General features: G+C 43.2%; 1 protein-coding gene across 1 annotated transcript in view; it reads right to left on the bottom strand.

The window, feature by feature from the left end:
• ACAD9 (acyl-CoA dehydrogenase family member 9) overlaps positions 1–20,363 on the bottom strand; it is a 78,406-nt gene that overhangs the window by 45,915 nt on the left and 12,128 nt on the right. The window contains exon 2 of the mRNA XM_079777911.1: positions 13,485–13,578. Coding sequence (XP_079634037.1) covers positions 13,485–13,578 — 94 coding nt within the window. The remainder of the gene's footprint in view (positions 1–13,484; positions 13,579–20,363) is intronic.

The following is a 20,363-nucleotide window of genomic DNA, read 5'->3' as shown; positions in this document are numbered from 1 at the left end:
TTCTTTTTTACTACTTGCATAGTATTGTATGGTATAAATGTACCACAGCTTTTTTATCCACTCATCTACTGATGGGCACTTGGGCTGTTTCCAGGTCTTCGCTATTGTAAATTGTGCTGGTCTGAACATAGGGGTGCATACATTCTTTCTGATTGGTGCTTCAGGTTTCTTAGGATATATTCCTAGAATGGGGATCACTGGGTCAAATGGCAGTTCCATTGTTAATTTTTGAGGAAACTCCATACTGTTTTCCATAATGGCTGCACCAGACTGCATTTCCATCAGCAGTGCACAAGGGTTCCCTTTGCTCAACATCCTCACCAGCACCTGTCTTTTGTTGGTTTGTTGATAGTAGCCATTCTGACAGGTATGAAGTGATACCTCATTGTTATTTTAATTTGCATTTCTCTGATGATCAGTGACTTTGAGCATTTTTTCATATGTCTCTTGGTCATCTGTATATCCTCTTTGGAAAAGTGTCTACTTAGGTCCTTTACCCATTTTTTAATTGGATTGTTTGTCTTCTTTTTAATTTGTATGCGATCCTTATACATTTTGGATATTAACCCCTTATCAGATGTATTATTGCCAAATAAATTCTCCCATACAGTGGGTTCCCTTCTCATTTTGTTGATGGATTCTTTTGCTATGCAGAAGCTTTTTATTTTCATACTAGAGGCCCAGTGCACGAAATTCGTGCATGGGTGTGTGTATGTCCCACAACCCAGCCTGCACCCTCTCCCATCTGGGACATCCCTCTCACAATCCAGGACTGCTGGCTCCCAACTGATCACCTGCCTGCCTGCCTGATTGCCCCTAACATCTTCTGCCGGCCAGCCTAATCATGCCCTAATCACTCCCCTGCCAGCCTGATCAACACCTAACCGCTTCCCTGCTGGTCCGATTGCCCCTAACTGCCCTGCTCTGCCGACCTGGTCGCCCCTAACTGCCCTCCCCTGCAGGCATGGACCCCCCAACTGCCCTCCCCTGCAGGCCTTGTCCCTGCCAACTGCCCTCCCCTGCAGGCCTGGTCACCCCCAACTGCCCTCCCCTGCAGGCCTGGTCGCCCCCAACTGCTCTCACCTGCTGGCCCAGTCACCCCTAACTGCCCTCCCCTGCTGGCCTGATCGCCCACAACTGCCCTCCCCTGTTGGCAATCTTGTGGCGGCCATTTTGTGTCCACATGGGGGCAGCTATCTTTGACCACATGGGGGCGGCCATCTTGTGTGTTGGCGAGATGGTCAATTTGCATATTACCTCTTTATTGTATAAGGTTAGAGGCCTGGTGCATGAAATCCGTTCACTGGGGTGGGGTCCATCAGCCTGTCCTGAGCCCTCTTGCAGTCTGAGATCTTTCGGGGATGTCTGCCTGTCAGTTTAGACCCAATCAATGGGTTGACAAAACCCAACACCCATTGACTTTTCTATGTCTATTGATAACATCATATGACTTTTGTCTTTCCATTTTTTTATGCGATGTGTCACATTTGTTAATTTAGGACTATTGTACCAGCCTTGCATCCCTGGAATAAATCCCACTTGGGGATGATATATGATCTAATATATTGCTGGATCTGACTTGCTAATATTTTGTTGAGGATTTTAGCATCTATGTTCATCAGGGACACTGGCCTGTATTTCTCTTTCTTTGTGGTTTCTTTACCTGGTTTTGGAATTGGGGTAATGCTGGCTTCATAGGAAGTGTTCCTTCCTCTTCGATTTTTTGGAATATTTTGAGGAGTATAGGTGTTAGCTCTTCTTTAAATGTTTGGTAAAACTCCCTTGTGAAGCCGTCTGGACATGGGCTTTTGTTTGCCAAGAGTTTTTTATTACTGCTTTTATTTCATCAGTTGTTATGGCTATATTCAAGTTTTCTGATTTTCCTGATTCAATTTGGGGAGATTGTATTTTTCTAGGAATTTGTCCATTTCATCCACATTGTCCACCTTCTTGGCATATAGTTGTTCATAGTATTCTCTTACAATCCTTTATATTTCTTTGGTGTCAGTGGTTACTTCACCACTTTTGTTTCTGATTTTATTTATGTGGGTCCTATTCTCTTTGTTTCTTGATGAGTCTGGCTAATGGCTCATCAATTTTGTTTATGCTTTCAAAGAACCAGCTCTTTGTTTCACTGATTTTATTTTTTTTTTAGTCTTTATGTTATTTATTTTTGCTCTAATCTCTATCATTTCCTTCCTTCTATTTACTCTGGGCTTTTCTTGTTGTTCTATTTCTAGTTCTTTAAGTTGTAGGGTTAAAAAGCTTATTGTTGTTTTTTGACGTATGCATATAGTCCTATGAAATTCCCTCTCAGGACTGCTTTTGCTGTGTCCCAGAGATTTGGGGTTGTTGTGTGTTCATTTTAATTTCTTTCCACAAAGTGTTTGATTTATTTCTTAATCTCAATGGAAACCCTTTCATTGTTTAATATGCTATTTAGCCTCCATGTGTGTGAATGTTTTTGGCATTTTTACTGTAGTTGATTTCTAATTTCATTCAACTGTGATTTGAAAAAAATGCTGATATAATTTCAACCTTTTTGAACTTGTAGAGACTTGTTTTGTGTCCTAACATGTGGTCTATCTTTGTGAACAATCCATGTGCACTTGAGAAGAATGTACATTCTGCTGCGTTGGGGTTAAATATTCTATAAATGTCAATTAAATCCATCTGATCCGGTGTGTCCTTTAAAGTCACGGTTTCCTTCTTATGCTTTTGTCAGGAAGCTCTATCCAGTGAAGTCAGGAGGGTGTTAAACTCCCTTACTATGACTGTATTGTTGTCAAATCTGTTAAAGTACTCTAGAAGTTGTTTTATATATTTAAGTGTTCCTATATTGGGTACCAAGGTTATATCCTCTTGTTGGATTGATCCCTTTAGTATTATGTAAAGGCCTTTGTTGTCTCTTGTAATGATCTGCATTTTTTAAAATTTTATTTTATTGATTTTTTACAGAGAGGAAGGGAGAGGGATAGAGAGCTAGAAACATCAATGAGAGAGAAACATCGATCAGCTGCCTCCTGCACACTCCCTACTGGGTATGTGCCCACAACCAAGGTACATGCCCTTGACCGGAATTGAACCTGGGACCCTTGAGTCTGCAGGCTGACGCTCTATCCACTGAGCCAAACTGGTTAGGGCATGATCTGCATTTTAAGGTCTATTTTTGTCAATATGAGTATTAATACTCCAACTTTTTCTTCTATTCCATTTGTATAGAAACTTTTTTTTTTCCCATCCCTTCACTCTCATCCTATGTGTGTCTTTAATTCTGAGGTGGGTCTCTTGTACACAGCATATAGTTGGGTCATGTTTTTCTATCCATTCAGCTACCCTATGCATTTTTTTTTTTACCCTATGCTTTTTCATGGGAGCATTTAATCCATTTACATTCAGCGTTGTTATTGATAGGTACTTATTTATTGCCATTTTAATTCTGTATTTCTAGGTTTCTCTCTCTGGTTGCAGTCCCTTTAGCATTTCTTATAAGGCAGGCTTGTTCGTGATGTACTCTTTAGTTTTTTTGTTTGTTTGTTTGTTTTTGTTTTTGCCCAGGAAGCTCTTTATTTGACTATTTTGAATGGCAGCCTTGCTGGATATAGTAATCTTGCTTTCAGATCCTTGCTTTCCAGTATTCCATGCCATTCCCTTCTGGGCTGTAGAGTTTCTAAAAAAAATCAGGTGTCAGCCTTATGGGAGGTCCTTTTTAGGTAACAGTTTGCTTTTCTCCTGCTGCCTTTAAGATTCTTTGTCTTTAACTTTAGACAATTTAATTATGATGTGTCTGGACGTGGGCCTGTTTCAGTTCTTCTTGCTTGGGACTCTCTGTGCCTCCTGAACTTGTGTGACTTTTTCCTTCACCAGGTTAGGAAAGCTTTCTGCCATTATTTCCTCAAACACATTCTGTATCATTTTCTCCCTTGCTGCCTTTTCTAGCACACCTGATTTGAATATTGTTGTTTCACGTTGTCCCACAGCTCCCTTAATCTGTCCCCCTGTTTTTTAATTGTTTTTTTCTTTTTGGATCTCTGATTGAGTGACTTTTTCCAACCCTGTCTTCTAATTCACTGATCTGATCCTCAGCTTTCCCCAATCTGCTATGTATTCCTTCGAATGTGTTCTTTATTTGTGCTATGTCATTCTTTACTTCTGTTTTCAGTTACTATATCTTTTCTCATGCTGCTGAGCATCTTTACCATCATTACTCTGAATTTTGTTTCAGGTACTTTCTTATCTCCACTTCATTTATGTCTTCTTTTGGAGAACTCTGTTGTTTTTACATTTGGGGGTTGTTTGTCCTCATCTTGGCTGCCTATTTGGGTTAGCGACTATGTATTAGGTAGATCTGCTATGCCTCTCAACCTCTAGTTCAGGACAATATCAAATACTGTTTCTGCGTTATTAGTTCTGGCAAAAACTCAAAGCCTCTAGAGTCCACCTTTGCCTAGAGACCAATAAGATTACCACTTGAATTTCCCTCAGGCAATCATCCACAGGTGTGGCAAGTTTTCTTCAACAGGGTGGGGCAGTTGCTTCTGCCCAGAGGCTAATTTTAAGTTTTAGTCTCTTAAATGGCCTCAGGAACTCCACACCCTGGGGCAAGGTGTTTTACAATAGGGTGGGCCCACTGTCTTCCCCCAGGCAAGGCCTCCTGTAGAGCAAATGTTTGTGTGGGAAAGATGTCCTCCACTGGGTGAGGGAATGACTCAGCACAGGAAACTGGGGGTGTCTACCTTCTGAGCTCTAACCCGAGTCCCCAGTCCTGGCTTCTGCTCACACAGCTCCAGTCCATTCTGCCCTCCCTCTGCTGGAACATAAGGTGGGTGGCTGCATAGGAAATTTTGTGCATTGGCCCTTTAAGAGGGTGCCTGAATTTTTAGCTGTCACTTCCTGGTAGACAGCAGTCCCGCTACTTTTCACACCCAGATGTTATGTGGGTACCCTTCTCAGTTCTGGTGCTCTCTGCTGGGGGGCCCAACTTGGGGATTTGATACCAGAGTTCTCAGTGGCAACCCCTGACAGCAGAGATATCTCTCTGGAACTTCAGCTGCTGACTGTGATCACCCGGCCAGCCCTTTCGTGCCTCTGCCCTTCCTATCAGTCTCTATGCGGTCTCCGCTTTTGGTCCACGGGTATTAGGCTTCTCTCCAGCAAGTCTTCTGTTGATTATTCAGAAAGTTTTTCTGTATTTTAGTTGTCATTCCTGTTTGTTCCTGGAAGAATGTCTATGCAGCATCCACTTACTCCACCATCATTTTTTTTAATGTATTTTTATTGATTTCAGAGAGGAAGGGAGAGGGAGAGAGAGAGAAACATCAATGAGAGAGAATCATTGATTGGCTGCCTCCTGCACGCCCCCTACTGGGGATCGAGCCCACAACCCAGGCATGTGCCCTTGGCTGGAATCAAACCTGGGACCCTTCAGTCTGCAGGGCAATGCTCTATCCACTGAGCCAAACCAGCTAGGGCATGCGCCATCATTTTTAATCTCTCTGGTCAGTTGATTTTTTATAAAAGTACCAAGTCAATTAAATAGGAAAAGGACAATCTTTTGAATAAATGTTCCTGAAACAACTGGCTAGTCATATGCAGAAAAATCATCCTCAAACTACCTCACAGGATACACAAAATTAACTGGGAATGGATCAAAAATCTAAAAGTTAAAAATAAAAAATTTAAACCTTCTAAAAGAAAATACAGACAAAAAATCATCAGGATGAAAAACTAAGATGTAATTAAAAAATGGTGGCCAAATAGGCAGATGTGTCCTTCACCTCTTCCCAGAGCCAAAGTGGTAAAGCAACTAAATCAGAGAATATCCACCTTGAATTAACAAATTAGACACAGCTGAGGAAACAATTTACAATAAGGAAGGACAGAGGAAGCCTGGAGAATGGTGAACGGGGATCAATGCTGGAGAAGGCCAACAGTCCAGTGGAAGAGGAAGCTGCTTTGCACCAAAGCCGAGTCCCTTGGCGAAAGGTGTATCATTCAACTGTGGAAAGGAAAAGCCACAGGGCTGTGCACGGCCAGGGAATCTGGGCCTAAGACCACAGCCACGAAAGGCTGAGGCAGCCTGAGCAGCGCGGTGTCAGGAGAGAAACCTGCATTTTTGTGGTTCTTTTCTTTTCTTTTGTCTTTGCTTTTATTCACTAAAACCAGAACAGAGAACTTTTCAATTGTAAACAATCACTCAAGGCTTCGGCACAGGATGAGAGGCACAGACTTGAGGTGCCTGAGGAAATGCTGGGGAGGGAAGCAGGGCAAGGAGGCTTGGCCAGGACTCAGGATTTGGGACATTTTTAAAGCTTCCAAACCTAAGTGGCCATTTTTCCCCTGAAAAGCTAGCCCCTCTCAGTAGTCTCAAGGCAGGTAATACAGCCTGCCACACCCTGCCTGCATTTAGAGCCCTACAGAGGAAACAAAGGCAGAGGCAAAGTTTATGGGTCTGAATAGGCCCGAAGAGCCCTGAGGGACTGGATTGGAAGAGGTCCACCCTGCTATTCTGGGAACAAGACTGATAAAAACTTCAGGTTGCCAGCCAACCCCACTGGTCTCCTCCATACAAGGATCTCTGAATAAACAAGACCAGAGAAATATTTTGGGACACTCACAGAGGAGTACCTCTGGGTCAGGGAAAAAACATCCATCTGATTCCCAGAAAGCCAAACAGAACCACATCCTCCTAAAGCCCTGTTAGTGATTAATATTGGCAGCTGGCAGACAGGCAAAGCGGGCAGATTGGTCTAGCCTGCTTGTAGCCAAAGCCTGTAATGACAGACACAAGCAGAGGAGCGGTGGATCACTTGGAACTTCCAACAGGGTGCGAAAAGCCAAAAGGCAGTGTCTGACAGTGGTCAGCACCTAACTACCTAACAGGAAGCCCAGAGTAGGCAGACAGAACAGAAGAATGGGGTCCTTCCATGGGACATTAAAATTCGCCTGAAGTGAATGACACTTCACTTTTTTAGTTTCATTTTATTTATATATTTATTTATTCAGGGTTTTTTTTACTTTTTTTCACCTTTTTCTTCCTCGCCTCTCCTTTTTCATCCTGTTTTTCTTCTCCTTTCCCCGTTTTAGTTATTCGCTTTCCTTTCTTTTCAATCATTTTTTACTAGTAAAATTTATCTTCTTTATCTATTTTATGGATGTGTTATTATTATAGTCTCTGTTGACTTATTCATATATCTAACTTCCTCTTCCCAGCTTTTACTCCATTTCTCCTTCTCTTTTCTTTCTTTTTCTTTGCTACTCAATTCTTTTTTCCTCTCCTCTCTTGCTCTTTTCTCCTCCTAATTTATAAATTCATTTCACTTCCTAAATTCAAGCCTATCTGTTCTCTCCTCTATTCTCCTTTTAAAAAAAAAACCACAATAATTTAAAAAATTAATATTTTTTCTTGTCCACTCATTCTCTTCCTCTCTCCTCTTTTCTAAACTGTGGACTTCCCCTATTCATCCAATTCCTTAACTTTATTTTCTCAATTTAAGCTCTGCCTCTTACAGATTCTGTCCCCTTCTGAGTGTCTTTTGTCTGTGCTTTTTGGTTTGTTTGTTGTGTTGTGTTTTCTCCCCATATTCTTTTTTCTTTTTCTTTTTTTTTTTTTTGGTTTTGTTCTGTTTGTTTTTGTTGTGTATTTTTTGTTTTTCTTCCATTTCTGAATATAATTTTTGCTCTCTTTTCTCTTTCCTAATTCTCTTTCTCTGGAGGTCACTTTTATTGGGATTATAGGTGTCTTGTGTACATTTGGATTCAGTTACATCTGTGTTGTTTTTTGTCGTGTTGTGTTTTGTGCTGTCCAGTCACCACCTCCACAATGGCTGGCACAAAGTAGTAGAAAGCAAGCCACATAATCAGATACCCTGAGAGGAGACTCCATCCACAGAAGGGACAATAACAATCAAAACCCAACTACATTGGAAGAAACCAAATATCTCAAGTAGGGGGCCTCCCTAAACACCCAGCCCAGGAGACCTGAGAAACTGCACCAATGGGCCCCACAAAACATCTACTACATAAGACCAATTCAAAAAATTGTGTGTATGTATTAGATCAGACAGGTATGCCTTCAAAAAAGGCATACCTGTCTGATCTAATACATACACACAATTACAAAGGAACAGCAAAAATGAGGAGACATAGAAACAACACGTTTATGAAAGTAAAGGAGGAATCAACAGAAAAATAAATGAAATTGAGGCAAGCAATTTGTCAAAGAAAAAATTCAGAGTAATAGTTACAAGGATGCTCAAACAGCTGGATGGGAAATTCACCAACATGTGTGAGAATCAAGCAAAGGAATAACAATCTGAAACAACTCACTAGATCAGATGGAATAAACTGACATACATCTTCAGAACATTTCAACCCAAAACTATGGAATATACATTCTTCTCAAGTGCACATGGAACATTTTCATAAATAGATCACATATTAAGACACAGTTTAAGTCTCTACAAATTCAAGAAGATTGAAATTATATCAAGCATCTTCTCAGATCATAATGGCATAATATTAGAAATAAACCATAATAAAAACAATCAAAAAAATCCAAACACTTGGAGGATAAAGAGCATACTATTAAACCATGAATGGGTTACCAAAGAGATCAAAGAAGAAATAAAAAACATTCTGGAAACAAAAGAAAATGAAAACACAACAATCCAAAAATCTATGGGACACAGTAAAAGCAGTCCTGAGAGGGAAGTTCATAGTACTACAGGCCTACCTCAAAAAAAAAACAAGAAAAACTGGTAATAAATTATCTAACCTTACAACTTAAAAAACTAGAAAAAGAGCAACAAGAAAAGCCCAGAGTAAGTAGAAGGAAGGAAATAATAAAGATCAGAGTGGAAATAAATGACCAAACCCCCCCCCCAAAAGATCAATAAAACCAAGAGCTGGTTCTTGGAAAGGATAAACAAGATTGATGAATGTCTAGCCAGGCTCACCAAGAAACAAAGCAAAAGAACGCAAATAAACAAAATTAGAAATGAAAGCGGTGAAGTAACAACTAACCCCACAGAAATACAAAGGATTGTAAAAAAAAAAAATACTACAAACAACTCTATTCCAACAAACTGGACAACCTAGATGAAATGGACATATTTTTAGAAAAATACAATCTTCAAAAACTCAATGAGGAAGAATCAGTAAAACTGAATAGACCAGTAGTTGGCAAACCGTGGCTCGCGAGCCACATGCGGCTCTTTGGCCCCTTGAGTGTGGCTCTTCCACAAAATACCACAGCCTGGGCGAGTCTATTTTGAAGAAGTGGCGTTAGAAGAAGATTAAGTTTTAAAAATTTGGCTCTCAAAAGAAATTTCAATTGTTGTACTGTTGATATTTGGCTCTGTTGACTAATGAGTTTGCCGACCACTGGAATAGACTAATAACTACCGATGAAATTGAAGCAGTAATCAAAAAACTTCCAATAAACAAAAGCCCTGGTCCAGACTGGTTCAGAGGGGATTTTCCCCCCATAGGTCCCCTCCACCTGGTTCCCACCCCACCCCAGGTCCTCGCCATCCTATTGTCTGTGTCCACAGGTAATGCATATATGCATATAAGATCTTTGTCTAATCTCTTCCTGCACCCCTCCACACTCCCTTCCCTCTGAGAATCATCAGTCTGTTCCATTTCCATACCCGTGATTCTATTCCATTCACCAGTTTATTCATCAGATTTTTTATTCATTTGATTTTTAGATTCAATTGATAGATATGTATTTGTTGTGATTTTGTTCTTCATATTTTTTTATCTTTACCTTTTTCTTCTTCCTCCTCTTCTTAAAGAATACCTTTCAGCATTTCATATAATACTGGTTTGGTGGTGATGAACTCCTTTAGCTTTTTCTTGTCTGTGAAGCTCTTTATCTGACCTTCAATTCTAAATGACAGCTTTGCTGGGTAATCTTGGTTGTAGATTCTTGCTATTCATCACTTTGAATATTTCTTGCCCTCCCCTCTGGTCTGCATAGTTTCTGTTGAGAAATCAGCTGACAGTCGTATGGGTACTCCCTTGTAGGAAACTGTTTTTCTCTTGCTGCTTTTAAGATTCTCTCTTTGTCTTTTGCCCTTGGCATTTGAATTATGATGTGTCTTGGTGTGGACCTCTTTGGATTCCTTGTTTGGGGTTCTCTGTGCTTCCTGTACTTGTAAGTCTATTTCTTTGACCAGGTAGGGGAAGTTTTATGTCATTATTTCTTCAAATAGGTTTTCAGTATCTTGCTCTCTCTCTACTTCTGGCACCCCCATTATTTGGATGTTGGTACTCTTGAAGTTGTCCCACAGGTTCCTTACACTATCTACATATTTTTGGATTCTTTTTTCTTTTTGCTCTTCTGGTTGGATGTTTTTTGCTTCCATGTATTTCAAATCATTGATTTGATTCTCAGGATCCTCTAGTCCAGTGATGGGCAACCTTTTGAGCTTGGTGTGTCAAACTTCGCCAAAAAACTGAGCATAACTCGGGTAGTGTGTCACTTTGAGGAAAAAACTAACTCCAAGATTCTAGTCGCAAATGTTTCATCCTCAAGAGCAGCAAATGTTTCATCCTCAGCATGCAGCCATGTGTCATCAGAAATGGCTACACGTGTCAGTGCTGACACGCGTGTCATAGGTTCGCCATCACTGCTCTAGTCTATCATTGAATCCCTGTATATTATTCTTTATTTCAGTCAGTTATATGCTTAATTTCTGACTGGTCCTTACCCATTTTTTTGGCATTCTCACTAAGATCCTTGAAGGTCTCACTAAGTTCCTTGGAGGTTTCTAGAAGATTCTTTTAAAAAAAAAAAAAAAAATATATATATATATATATATATATATATATATATATATATATATTATTGATTTTTAACAGAGAGGAAGGGAGAAGGGATAGAGAGCTAGAAACATCGATGAGAGAGAAACATCGACCAGCTGCCTCCTGCACACCCCCCACAGGGGATGTGCCCGCAACCAATGTACATGCCCTTGACCGGAATCGAACCTGGGACCCTTCAGTCCGCAGGCCGACGCTCTATCCACTGAGCCAAACCGGTTTCGGCTAGAAGATTCTTGAGTAACCTTTTAACTGTGGTTTTGAAATGTATATCCAGTAGTTTGCTTTCTTCCATTTCTTTCATTTGTGACATGTTTCTTTATCTCTGCATTTTGGCTGCTTTCCTGTGTTTGTTTCTATGTACTGGGTAGCTGCTAAGTCTTCTTCAGTTGATAGAGTGGCCTTGTGTAGCAGGTGTCCTACAGGGCCCAGTGGCTGAGCCTCCCCAGTTACCTGAGGTGGACACTCTTGGTGCACCTCTTTGTGGGCTGTGTGCACAGTTTTGTCGTAGTTGAGCCTTGATTGCTGTTGGTGTCACTGGGAGGAATTGACCTCCAGGCCATTTGGCTGTGGGGACCAGCTGCAACTATAGGGGGAGAGCTGCTGTGCAGGAGACACCCTTATGGGGCAGGACTTGCTTCAGTGGGGCTTTGGTGCTCACTGAGTCCTCCCCTTGAGCGTGTCACTTATGGATGTGAAGAGTTGTAATCTGGTACGGTCTCACACTGACCACTGGGTACACTGGCTCTTGGGTCTCCAGGGAGGTGCAGAGTCAGCCACTGCCTGGGGCCATCCAGCAGGAGCTACAGAGAGATCTGCAGATTCCTCCTCCTTGTATTGGGTTTGGAAGTGCCCAGATGAGGCCCAGCTGTGAAGCAAGGCAGGCTGGTGCTGGTGCCGGGTCTTGGACCTTTTATTGATAGCTTTGGGACTCCCTGTTCCAGCTGCAGCTTATTTGACAGATTTTTAGCCTGAGAAAGGACAGGCCATTCATATGCAAAAGCCGCTGCACACAGCTCTGGTGGGGTTGTAAATTGGGTGGGGTGGGGTCTCAGGGAATCACTAGAGTGGTATAAACAGAAATGGCTGCCAGTTAGCCCTCCACTGGGGAGGTCCCAGCACAGGAACAATGACCGCTGTGAGCACCTCCATCTGGAAGAAAGCCACTCCCGAGTTCCTGCCCAGATGCCAGACAGTCCAGTTTCTCCCCTTATGTGTCTGGGTCCCCCAGAACCTCACCTGGCACTGCAGGTCAGAGCAAGCAGGAGCTTGTAAGTTCAGTTCGTGGTGCTGGCCTTTTAAGAGGAGCAGCTGGGTCTCCAGCAGCCTGTGTGTCACTCAGCCCCAATCCGCACTGGTTTTTACAGTCCGTAGTTCTTACTGCCCCTAGGGACTTCTTTTTCCAGCTCTGGGAGCCTAGGCTGGGGGGCTGGTGTAGGGATGGGACCCCTCACTCCTCCAGGTGGCCTCCAAAGAGGCGATCTCCCTCCCAATTAAAAAAGTGGCACACCTGGCTGCTGGACCAGCCCGTTCAGTGCCTCCACACCTCCTACCAGTCTCAGTGTGCTTTCTTCTTTACTTCTCTAGCTGTAGTACTTCCACTCAGCCAGCTTTCTGGGGGTTCTGGATGATAGTTGTTCTGTATTTTAGTTGTACTTTTGATGTGGTTGTGGGACGCAGCGAGTACAGGCGTTTACCTATGCTGCCATCTTGGTTCTTCCTCAAACACCCTTTTTTGATAAAAACTCTCAGCAATGTGGGGATATAGAGATCATACCTCAAAATAATAAAATCCTTATATGACAAATCTATAGCCAACACCATACTCAATGGTCAAATACTAAAACCATTTCTCCTAAGAACAGGAACAAGACAGGGTAAAATATTCAAGAGATTCAAAAAACCAAAACATACCACTCTTCACTATTTTTTGTTTGGAAATATTATTTTTCATTAAAAATATTGTTGATGTAATATGTTGGTTATTTTTTTTAAGTAATAATTACGTTAAATTTCTCAGTTTTAATTTCTAATAGGGCACATATTGCTAAATAAAAGCCACATAAACAAGAACTTCTGGGGGTCCTCAGTTTGAGGAGCACTGCTGTCAATCTAGCATCACTGATCCTCAGGGAGCTCCTCAAGGTTGGCTGACCATACCCTAAGGAAGGGATCTTGCCATCTACACTGGTACCCTCAACCTGCAGTCTGCAGCCTACTGCTGGTCCACAAACTATTCCTGACTCATAATAAGCTAAGTACCGAAATCAAGAGCAAACTTTTAGAAACATTTGCAACAATTTTACATTGCTACTCAACCAACCACATATGGGCTTATATTTTATAAGTTCTTGGTTGTTGTTTTTTTCATTTCATTTTCTAGTTGTTCATTTTTATTGTATTTTACAAAAGTGTCAGTCTGCAACACTTTGGAAATATTTAAAAGTGGTCCTTCACAGATATATTGAGAAACATTGAAATATAATTAAACAGCCATTGGGATAATCCTTAAAGCAAAATACTGTCAATAGACACTATTTCCCTATGATTAATGATACTCCAGAGAACTTCCCCTCTGTAAATAACTTCTAATATAAATGTCAAAGTATCACCCTAAAATGGAAATTGGTAATGGTAAAGAAAATCATACATACCCTCTTCAGTGAAGAATTTTTCTATGGGTCCCACAAAGTGATTGATTTCATTAAGTTCATCTTGGCTAACTTCTGGAAATGGGAAAACCTCTTTCTAAAAATAAAAATTAGTAAAAATTAATTTTAGCAACTTTCCATAGTGGTAATATCAGTCAGAAAGGAAGGAAACAGCCCTGACTGGTTTGGCTCAGTGGATAGAGCATCGGGCCGTGGACTGAAAGGTCCCGGGTTCGATTTCGGTCAAGAGCATGTACCTTGGTTGCAGGCTCGATCCCCAGTAGGGGGTGTGCAGGAGGCAGCTGATGGATGTTTCTCTCTCATCGATGTTTCTAACTCTCTATCCCTCTCCCTTCCTCTCTGTAAAAAGTCAATAAAAGTATTTTAAAATTAAAAAAAAAAAAGGAAGGAAACAGATTGGCTAGGTCCCATATCTGGTAGCAGGACATTACCAATTAAAGGAATTAGAAAACAAACAAACACAGAAGGGCTTAAGATACAGGAATTGTATGTTAGTCTCCACCACCTAGATACATCCCCCTCCCCAACTCAAGCAACTTTACTACTAACTTTTATTGCTTTCTTATCAATAACAAGTTATGATGATTTCCCCATGAAACAGAGCCCTGAACTAACATTTCAAAGCCCTGGGTGCTATCTGCAGCTTACTAACTGTGTGGCCTTCACCAAATCTCTACCTCCCCATACTTCCATTTTCTCACCTGTAATATGCAGGTAATATTTACTCAATGTCATTGTGAGAATCATGGAAGATAACGAGTGTGAAAGCTCTTTACTAAAATGTAAAATTTTATATTAGTTATTTTGTGAGTTCAAAGATGCTGCAGCTGACAAAAGCAGTGTGTGGTTACAAGGTCTGACATCTTGTCAGGTTCCCATCCAGTTCATACTCCAGCCTCCATTCCTCCTGCTGGATAACAGCTGTTACTCTGAATGTGCAAGGTAACAGGGTCACTGAAGGAGGCACAGATGTTGAGCCAGATCAACCTTAATTCAGCCCTGGCTCTGCCACTTATTAGATGTGTGACTTGGATAAGTCACACAGCCTGTGTTAGTGTTAGTTGATATCAAACCAACCAGATAATGTGTCCTGGAAATAAAAGTAATTGTAATTATTTGTATCAGATACTGGCTCTTGCCTTGACCTCATACCTGAAAAACAAATTAGCTTCAAATCTCGGTTTCAAACAAATGAGTGGTCAATATTTCTAACTAGCCCAGGATTCCCCACTGGGCCATCACTATATATTACCTAAAATCATCCTGCTGTGTGCTTAGGTTCATTTGACTTTTTGGGCTCCAGATATTCCTGCCAGCATGACATGAGTATTTGGATTTGGAACTGCAGCTGCTGAGAACTGATGACCCAGATCACAAGCTGCCAGCCTCCAAAAGCCCTGCCTCTCTTCATGGCACCTCTCACCAAGTGTCTCCAGACAGATCTTCAAAGCAAAGGAATCTTCAATCTTTCCCCTCCAGGCCTTGAATATCTAATCAGCCACAAAACATTGCCCACTCTAGTAACATGCTCCCAAATCTGTTTTCTCCTCTTAGGCCCCATGACTACAGGCTTATATGTGAGGCCCTACCCAAAAGTGAAAGCTGATTTAAATGAATTCCTGCCTTCAAGCCCACTGTCCCTGCCCTCAAGACTGTCTAGAAAGAAAAAAAAAAAAAAAAATGCTGACTCTACTCACTTTGCAGCCTCTCAGAACAAATCCAGCCCCTTAGCTGATTTACAGAGGCTCAACTCACTGCACCTGCATTCACAGCCTCATGGTTTCACCTGGGCCTTGCACAGTGAGCTGTGTTAGAGGAAGATTATAAAATTACTAGAGGCCCGGTGCACGAAATTCGTGCATTGGGGGGGGGTGTCCCTCAGCCCAGCCTGCACCCTCTCCAATCTGGGACATCCCTCTCACAATCCAGGACTGCTGGCTCCCAACTGCTCGCCTGCCTGCCTTCCTGATTGCCCCTAACCGCTTCTGCCTGCCGGCCTGATCACCCCCTAACCACTCCCCTGCCAGCCTGATGGATGCCTAACTGCTCCCTGCCAGCCTGTTTGCCCCTAACTGCTCTCCCCTGCAGGCCTGGTCACCCCTAACTGCCCTCCCCTGCAGGCCTGGTCACCCCTAACTGCCCTCCCCTGCAGGCCTAGGTCCCTCCCAACTGCCCTTCCCTGCAGGCCTGGGTCCCTCCTAACTTCCCTCCCCTGCAGGCTTGACCACCCCCAACTGCCCGCCCTTGCAGGCCTGGTCCCTCCCAACTGCCCTCTCCTGCTGGTCATCTTGTGGCAGCCATCTTGTGTCCACATGGGGTCAGGATCTTTGACCACATGGGGGCAGCCATCTTGTGTGTTGGAGTGATGGTCAATCTGCATATTACTCTTTTATAAGATAGGATAGAGGCCTGGTGCATCGTGCACTCGAGGGAGGGGGGCGTCCCTCAGCCCAGCCTGTGCCCTTTCACACTCTGGGAACCCTCGGGGGATGTCCAACTACTGGCTGTCGGACATCCTTAGCGCTGCTGCAGAGGCGGGAGAGGCTCTTGCCACTGCCACTGCACTCGCCAACCATGAGCCCAGCTTCTGACTGAGTGGTGCTCCCCCTATGGGAGCGCACTGACCACCAGGGGGCAGCTCCTGCGTTGAGCGTCTGCCCCCTGGTGATCAGTGTGTGCCATAGTGACCAGTAGTTCCGCCATTCAGTCGATTTGCATATTAGCCTTTTATTATATAGGATTCTGGTACTAATGAGCACTCCAGATGAGAAGAGAACAGGTTGGGAACTAGTTGGCCCTCAAGCACAACCAAATAATAACTGCTACAAGAAGAGAGATCTCAAGTGTATGTAAAAGGAAATCTCTGATATCAATGTTTAAAAATTAAATGAAGTGCCTCATGGGCGCTGGGTTCAATTTCCATCAGCAGTTTTCAAATGTTTCAAAGCAGTAAAACATTTTTCAACTAAATTCAGTACAGAAACCAAACATGTAAGAGATAAAACTCAAGCTTTTTTGGTTGTAATGTAAAAGGGGAGAAAGGTCACCCAAATATCTCTCATTCAACTTCCCACTGGTCCCAGCAGTAGCCCCAGGGGAACTTCCATGAAAAGTGAGGGATCAACTGAGAGCAGTGTGACAACTACTGGTCTAGATGACCTTGAAGATCTCTTTCTATTCTCAAATTCTAAGCATCTCAGATGCCATGTTCTGCTCAAACCCCTATAGATGCTGTGAGAGATGATATTGGCCTGAATCAGGGCAATGGTAGTGAGGTGCTTAAAATCGGACAGATTCTAAATATTAACCTGAAGGTAGAGAATATAAGATTTGCTGTCAGATTAGTTGAGATTATGAGAATAAGAGGCATCAAAGGTGATTCCAGGAAACTGGCCTGAACAAGTTGAACAAATAAGAGTTGCCACCATCTATGATGAAGACTGGTGGCAGGAGCAGGATTGGACGGGGAGACCAGGAACTCAGTTTTGCATATACAAATTTGAGATGCCTATTAGACATCTAGTGAAGGTTTTAGTAAAAGGTAGACATAAAAGGAGTCTGAAGTTCAGAGGAGAAATCTGAGCTGGAGAAATAAACATGCGACATCAGGATATTGACAGTATTTAAAGCAACAATACCGAACTAGATCATCCAAGGTAGGATTGTAGATGAAAAGATCTACAGACCAAGTCTTAGAGAAAACCAGTTCTGGCAGCCACCATTCCTAGAAGAACAAAACCATAAATGCACAAACAAGCCTTTCCAGTCCACCCCACCACCACACATCAGAGAGGGGTCCAATGGAGACATCTGGGACAACTCAGATAGGACAACATTGCTGTCAGCATCTAGTTGCAGGAGAAAGTACTAGGTTCTCGAGGCACAGAACCCCCATTGTCCACCATACTCCCACAAAGGAATGGTGCCCTGAGACTGAGGCAACCTGATTACAGAGGGGACCCCCACATCACCAAGGAATATAGGGCATTTTCCATGGCCCAGCCAAAACCACCCCAACAGAGATCTCTGAGGCAATAGACATATAAATAAGAGAAAATAAAAACTTGCACTTCAAGTGTCTAGGCAGAGAAATAACCCATCAAATACCATGAATAACCAAGGTAACATAGTAGCTCAAAAAGATGAAAAGTTTCCAGAAAATAAATGTAAAGACATGGAAATATGTGATTTAAATGGCAGAGAAGTCAAGATTGCAGTTCTGGAAACAAAACAAACAACAAAAAAACCCACCTCAACAAGTTACACGAAAATTCAGAAGGGCAGTTTTATGACCTGAGAAATAAAATCTATTAAAAAAGGACTACTGCCCTGACCAGTTTGGCTCAGTGGATAGAGCATCGGGCCACTGACTGCAAGGTCCTGGGTTCAATTCTGGTCAAGGGCATGTACCTTGGTTGCGGGCTTGATCCCCGGTAGGGGGCGTGCAGGAGGCAGCTGATAGATTTTTCTCTCTCACTGATGTTTCTCTGTCTTTCCCTCTCTCTCTCATTCTCTAAAAATCAATGGGAAAATATCCTCCGGTGAGGATTTAAAAAAAAAAAGGAGATGAAGAATAAAAAAGAATAGCCCACCCAGCATGGCTCATGGTTGAGCATTGACCTATGAACCAGAAGGTCACGATTCAATTCCCTCTCCTCTCCTTTCTGTAAAAAAAATCAATAAAACTATATTTAAAGAAAAATTTTTTAAGAAAAGGACTGTTTTACCAATAAGATTGAAACGACAGAAAGGAACTAAATAGAAGAACTCAATAAAAGAGATGAAGAATAGCCCTAGCCGGTTTGGCTCAGTGAATAGAGCATCAGCTTGCAGACTGAAGGGTCCCAGGTTTGATTCCAGTCAAGGGCATGTTCCTTGGTTGCAGGGCCCGGGCCCTAGTCAGGGCCCGTGCAGGAGACAACCAATCGATGTGTTTCTCTCACATCGATATTTTTCTCTTTGTCTCTCTCTTCCACTCTCTCTAAAAATCAATGAAAAAATATCTTCCAGTGAGGATTTTAAAAAAAAAGAGAGAATGAAGAATAAAAAAGAACAGCCCAGCCAGTGTGGCTCAGTGGTTGAACACCAACCTATGAACCAGAAGGTCACAGTTCAATTCCTGGTCGGGGCATATGCCCAGGTTGCAGGCTCCATCCCCAGTGTGGAGTGTGAAGAAGGCAGTGGATCAACGATTCTCGCTTATCGTTCATTAGAGGCCTGGTGCACAAAATTCATGCACTGGGGGGGAGGGTGCAGGGGGAGTCCCTCAGTCCAGCCTGCGCCCTCTTGCAGTCCGGGTCCCCTCGCTCCTTACTGCTCGCCTGCTCGCTGCTCCTTAACGCCGCCGCAGAAGCAGGAGAGGCTCCGCCACTGCCGCTGTGCTCGCCAGCCGTGAGCCCGGCTTCTGGCTGACCGGCGCTCCCCCTGTGGAAGCGCACTGACCACCAAGGGACAGCTCCTGTGTTGAGCGTCTGCCCCCTGGTTGCACATCATAGCGACTGGTTGTTCTGAAGTAATTGTCGCTTAGGCTTTTATTATATAGAAGATGTTTCTATCTCTCTCTCTCTCTCCCTTCCTCTCTGAAATCAGTAAAAAACACACATATATATATATGAAAAAAAGAAAAAGAAGTGAAAAAAGAGAGATGAAGAATACATAAACTAGCAAGCTAGGAAATAAAACAGACCAGGTGGAGAAAAAATTAAATATCAAAGATAGAAATATATAAGTGATTCAGATGAAAGAAGAGAGAGATTTGAGAGCAAAAAATAAAAGTAGAAGAACCCTACCAGAACTACCTGACTCCATCAGAAAGAACAATCCTATCTAATGAAAGAGTAATATGCAAATTGACCATCACTCCAACACACAAGATGGCTGCCCCCATGTGGTCAAAGATGGCTGCCCCCATGTGGACATAAGATGGCCACCACAAGATGGCCAACAGGGTAGGGCAGTTGGGAGGGACCAGGTCTGCAAGGGAGGGCAGTTGTGGGCGATCAGGCCAGCAGGGGAGGGCAGTAGGGAGGAACCAGGCCTGCAATGGAGGGCAGTTGGGGGGATCCAGGCCTGCAGGGGAGAGCAGTTAGGGGCAATCAGGCTGGCAGGGAGCAGTTAGGCATCAATCAGGCTGGCAGGGGAGTGGTTAGGGGGTGATCAGGCTGGCAGGCAGAAGCGGTTAGGGGCAATCAGGAAGGCAGGCAGGCGAGCAGTTGGGAGCCAGCAGTCCTGGATTGTGAGAGGGATTTCCGACTGCCCGTTTAGGCCCGATCCTACCTGGATCGGGCCTAAACGGGCAGTCGGACATCCCTTGAGGGGTCCCAGATTGGAGAGGGTGCAGGCTGGACTGAGGGACACACACCCCCGTGCACGAATTTCGTGCACCGGGCCTCTAGTATAAAAATAATTGGTATAATGAAAGAAAGAAGGGAACAATGACCTCAGTGTGATTCCAGGTGTGTGATGAAATTTCTATGTCCTGTCCTTCCCATGCACAAGCCCAGCAGTGGCAGCCACAAACTGTGCATCACTTGTAGCTTGAAACAGGTTGCCAAGGGACGCTGTCTAACACTGGCCTACACCAGAGTCCCTCCCAAGAGGCCCAGAACCAATACACCAAATGACCAGCTTCAGACAACATTGGAGCAGGCTCCATCAAACTTGATCAACAGCATACCCAAAGGAAGATCACAGCAGCACCTGCACAGCAGCTCATATGCCATGTCGGGGTTGAGCTTCACAGTCAGCCAGTCTGAGAATCAATCCCATGTACAATCTGGCCACCACGAATCACGACTCAATTACAACAGAAGGCCCACAAAAGCCATACAAAGGACACTGCTAGAGCACGCAGCTCAGATC

This window comes from Cnephaeus nilssonii, assembly GCF_951640355.1.
Source record: "Cnephaeus nilssonii genome assembly, chromosome: 7".
In the NCBI taxonomy this organism is placed as follows: domain Eukaryota; kingdom Metazoa; phylum Chordata; class Mammalia; order Chiroptera; family Vespertilionidae; genus Cnephaeus; species Cnephaeus nilssonii.
The sequence above is the reverse complement of the archived record's forward strand: the minus strand, read 5'-3'. Positions and strand labels throughout refer to the sequence as shown.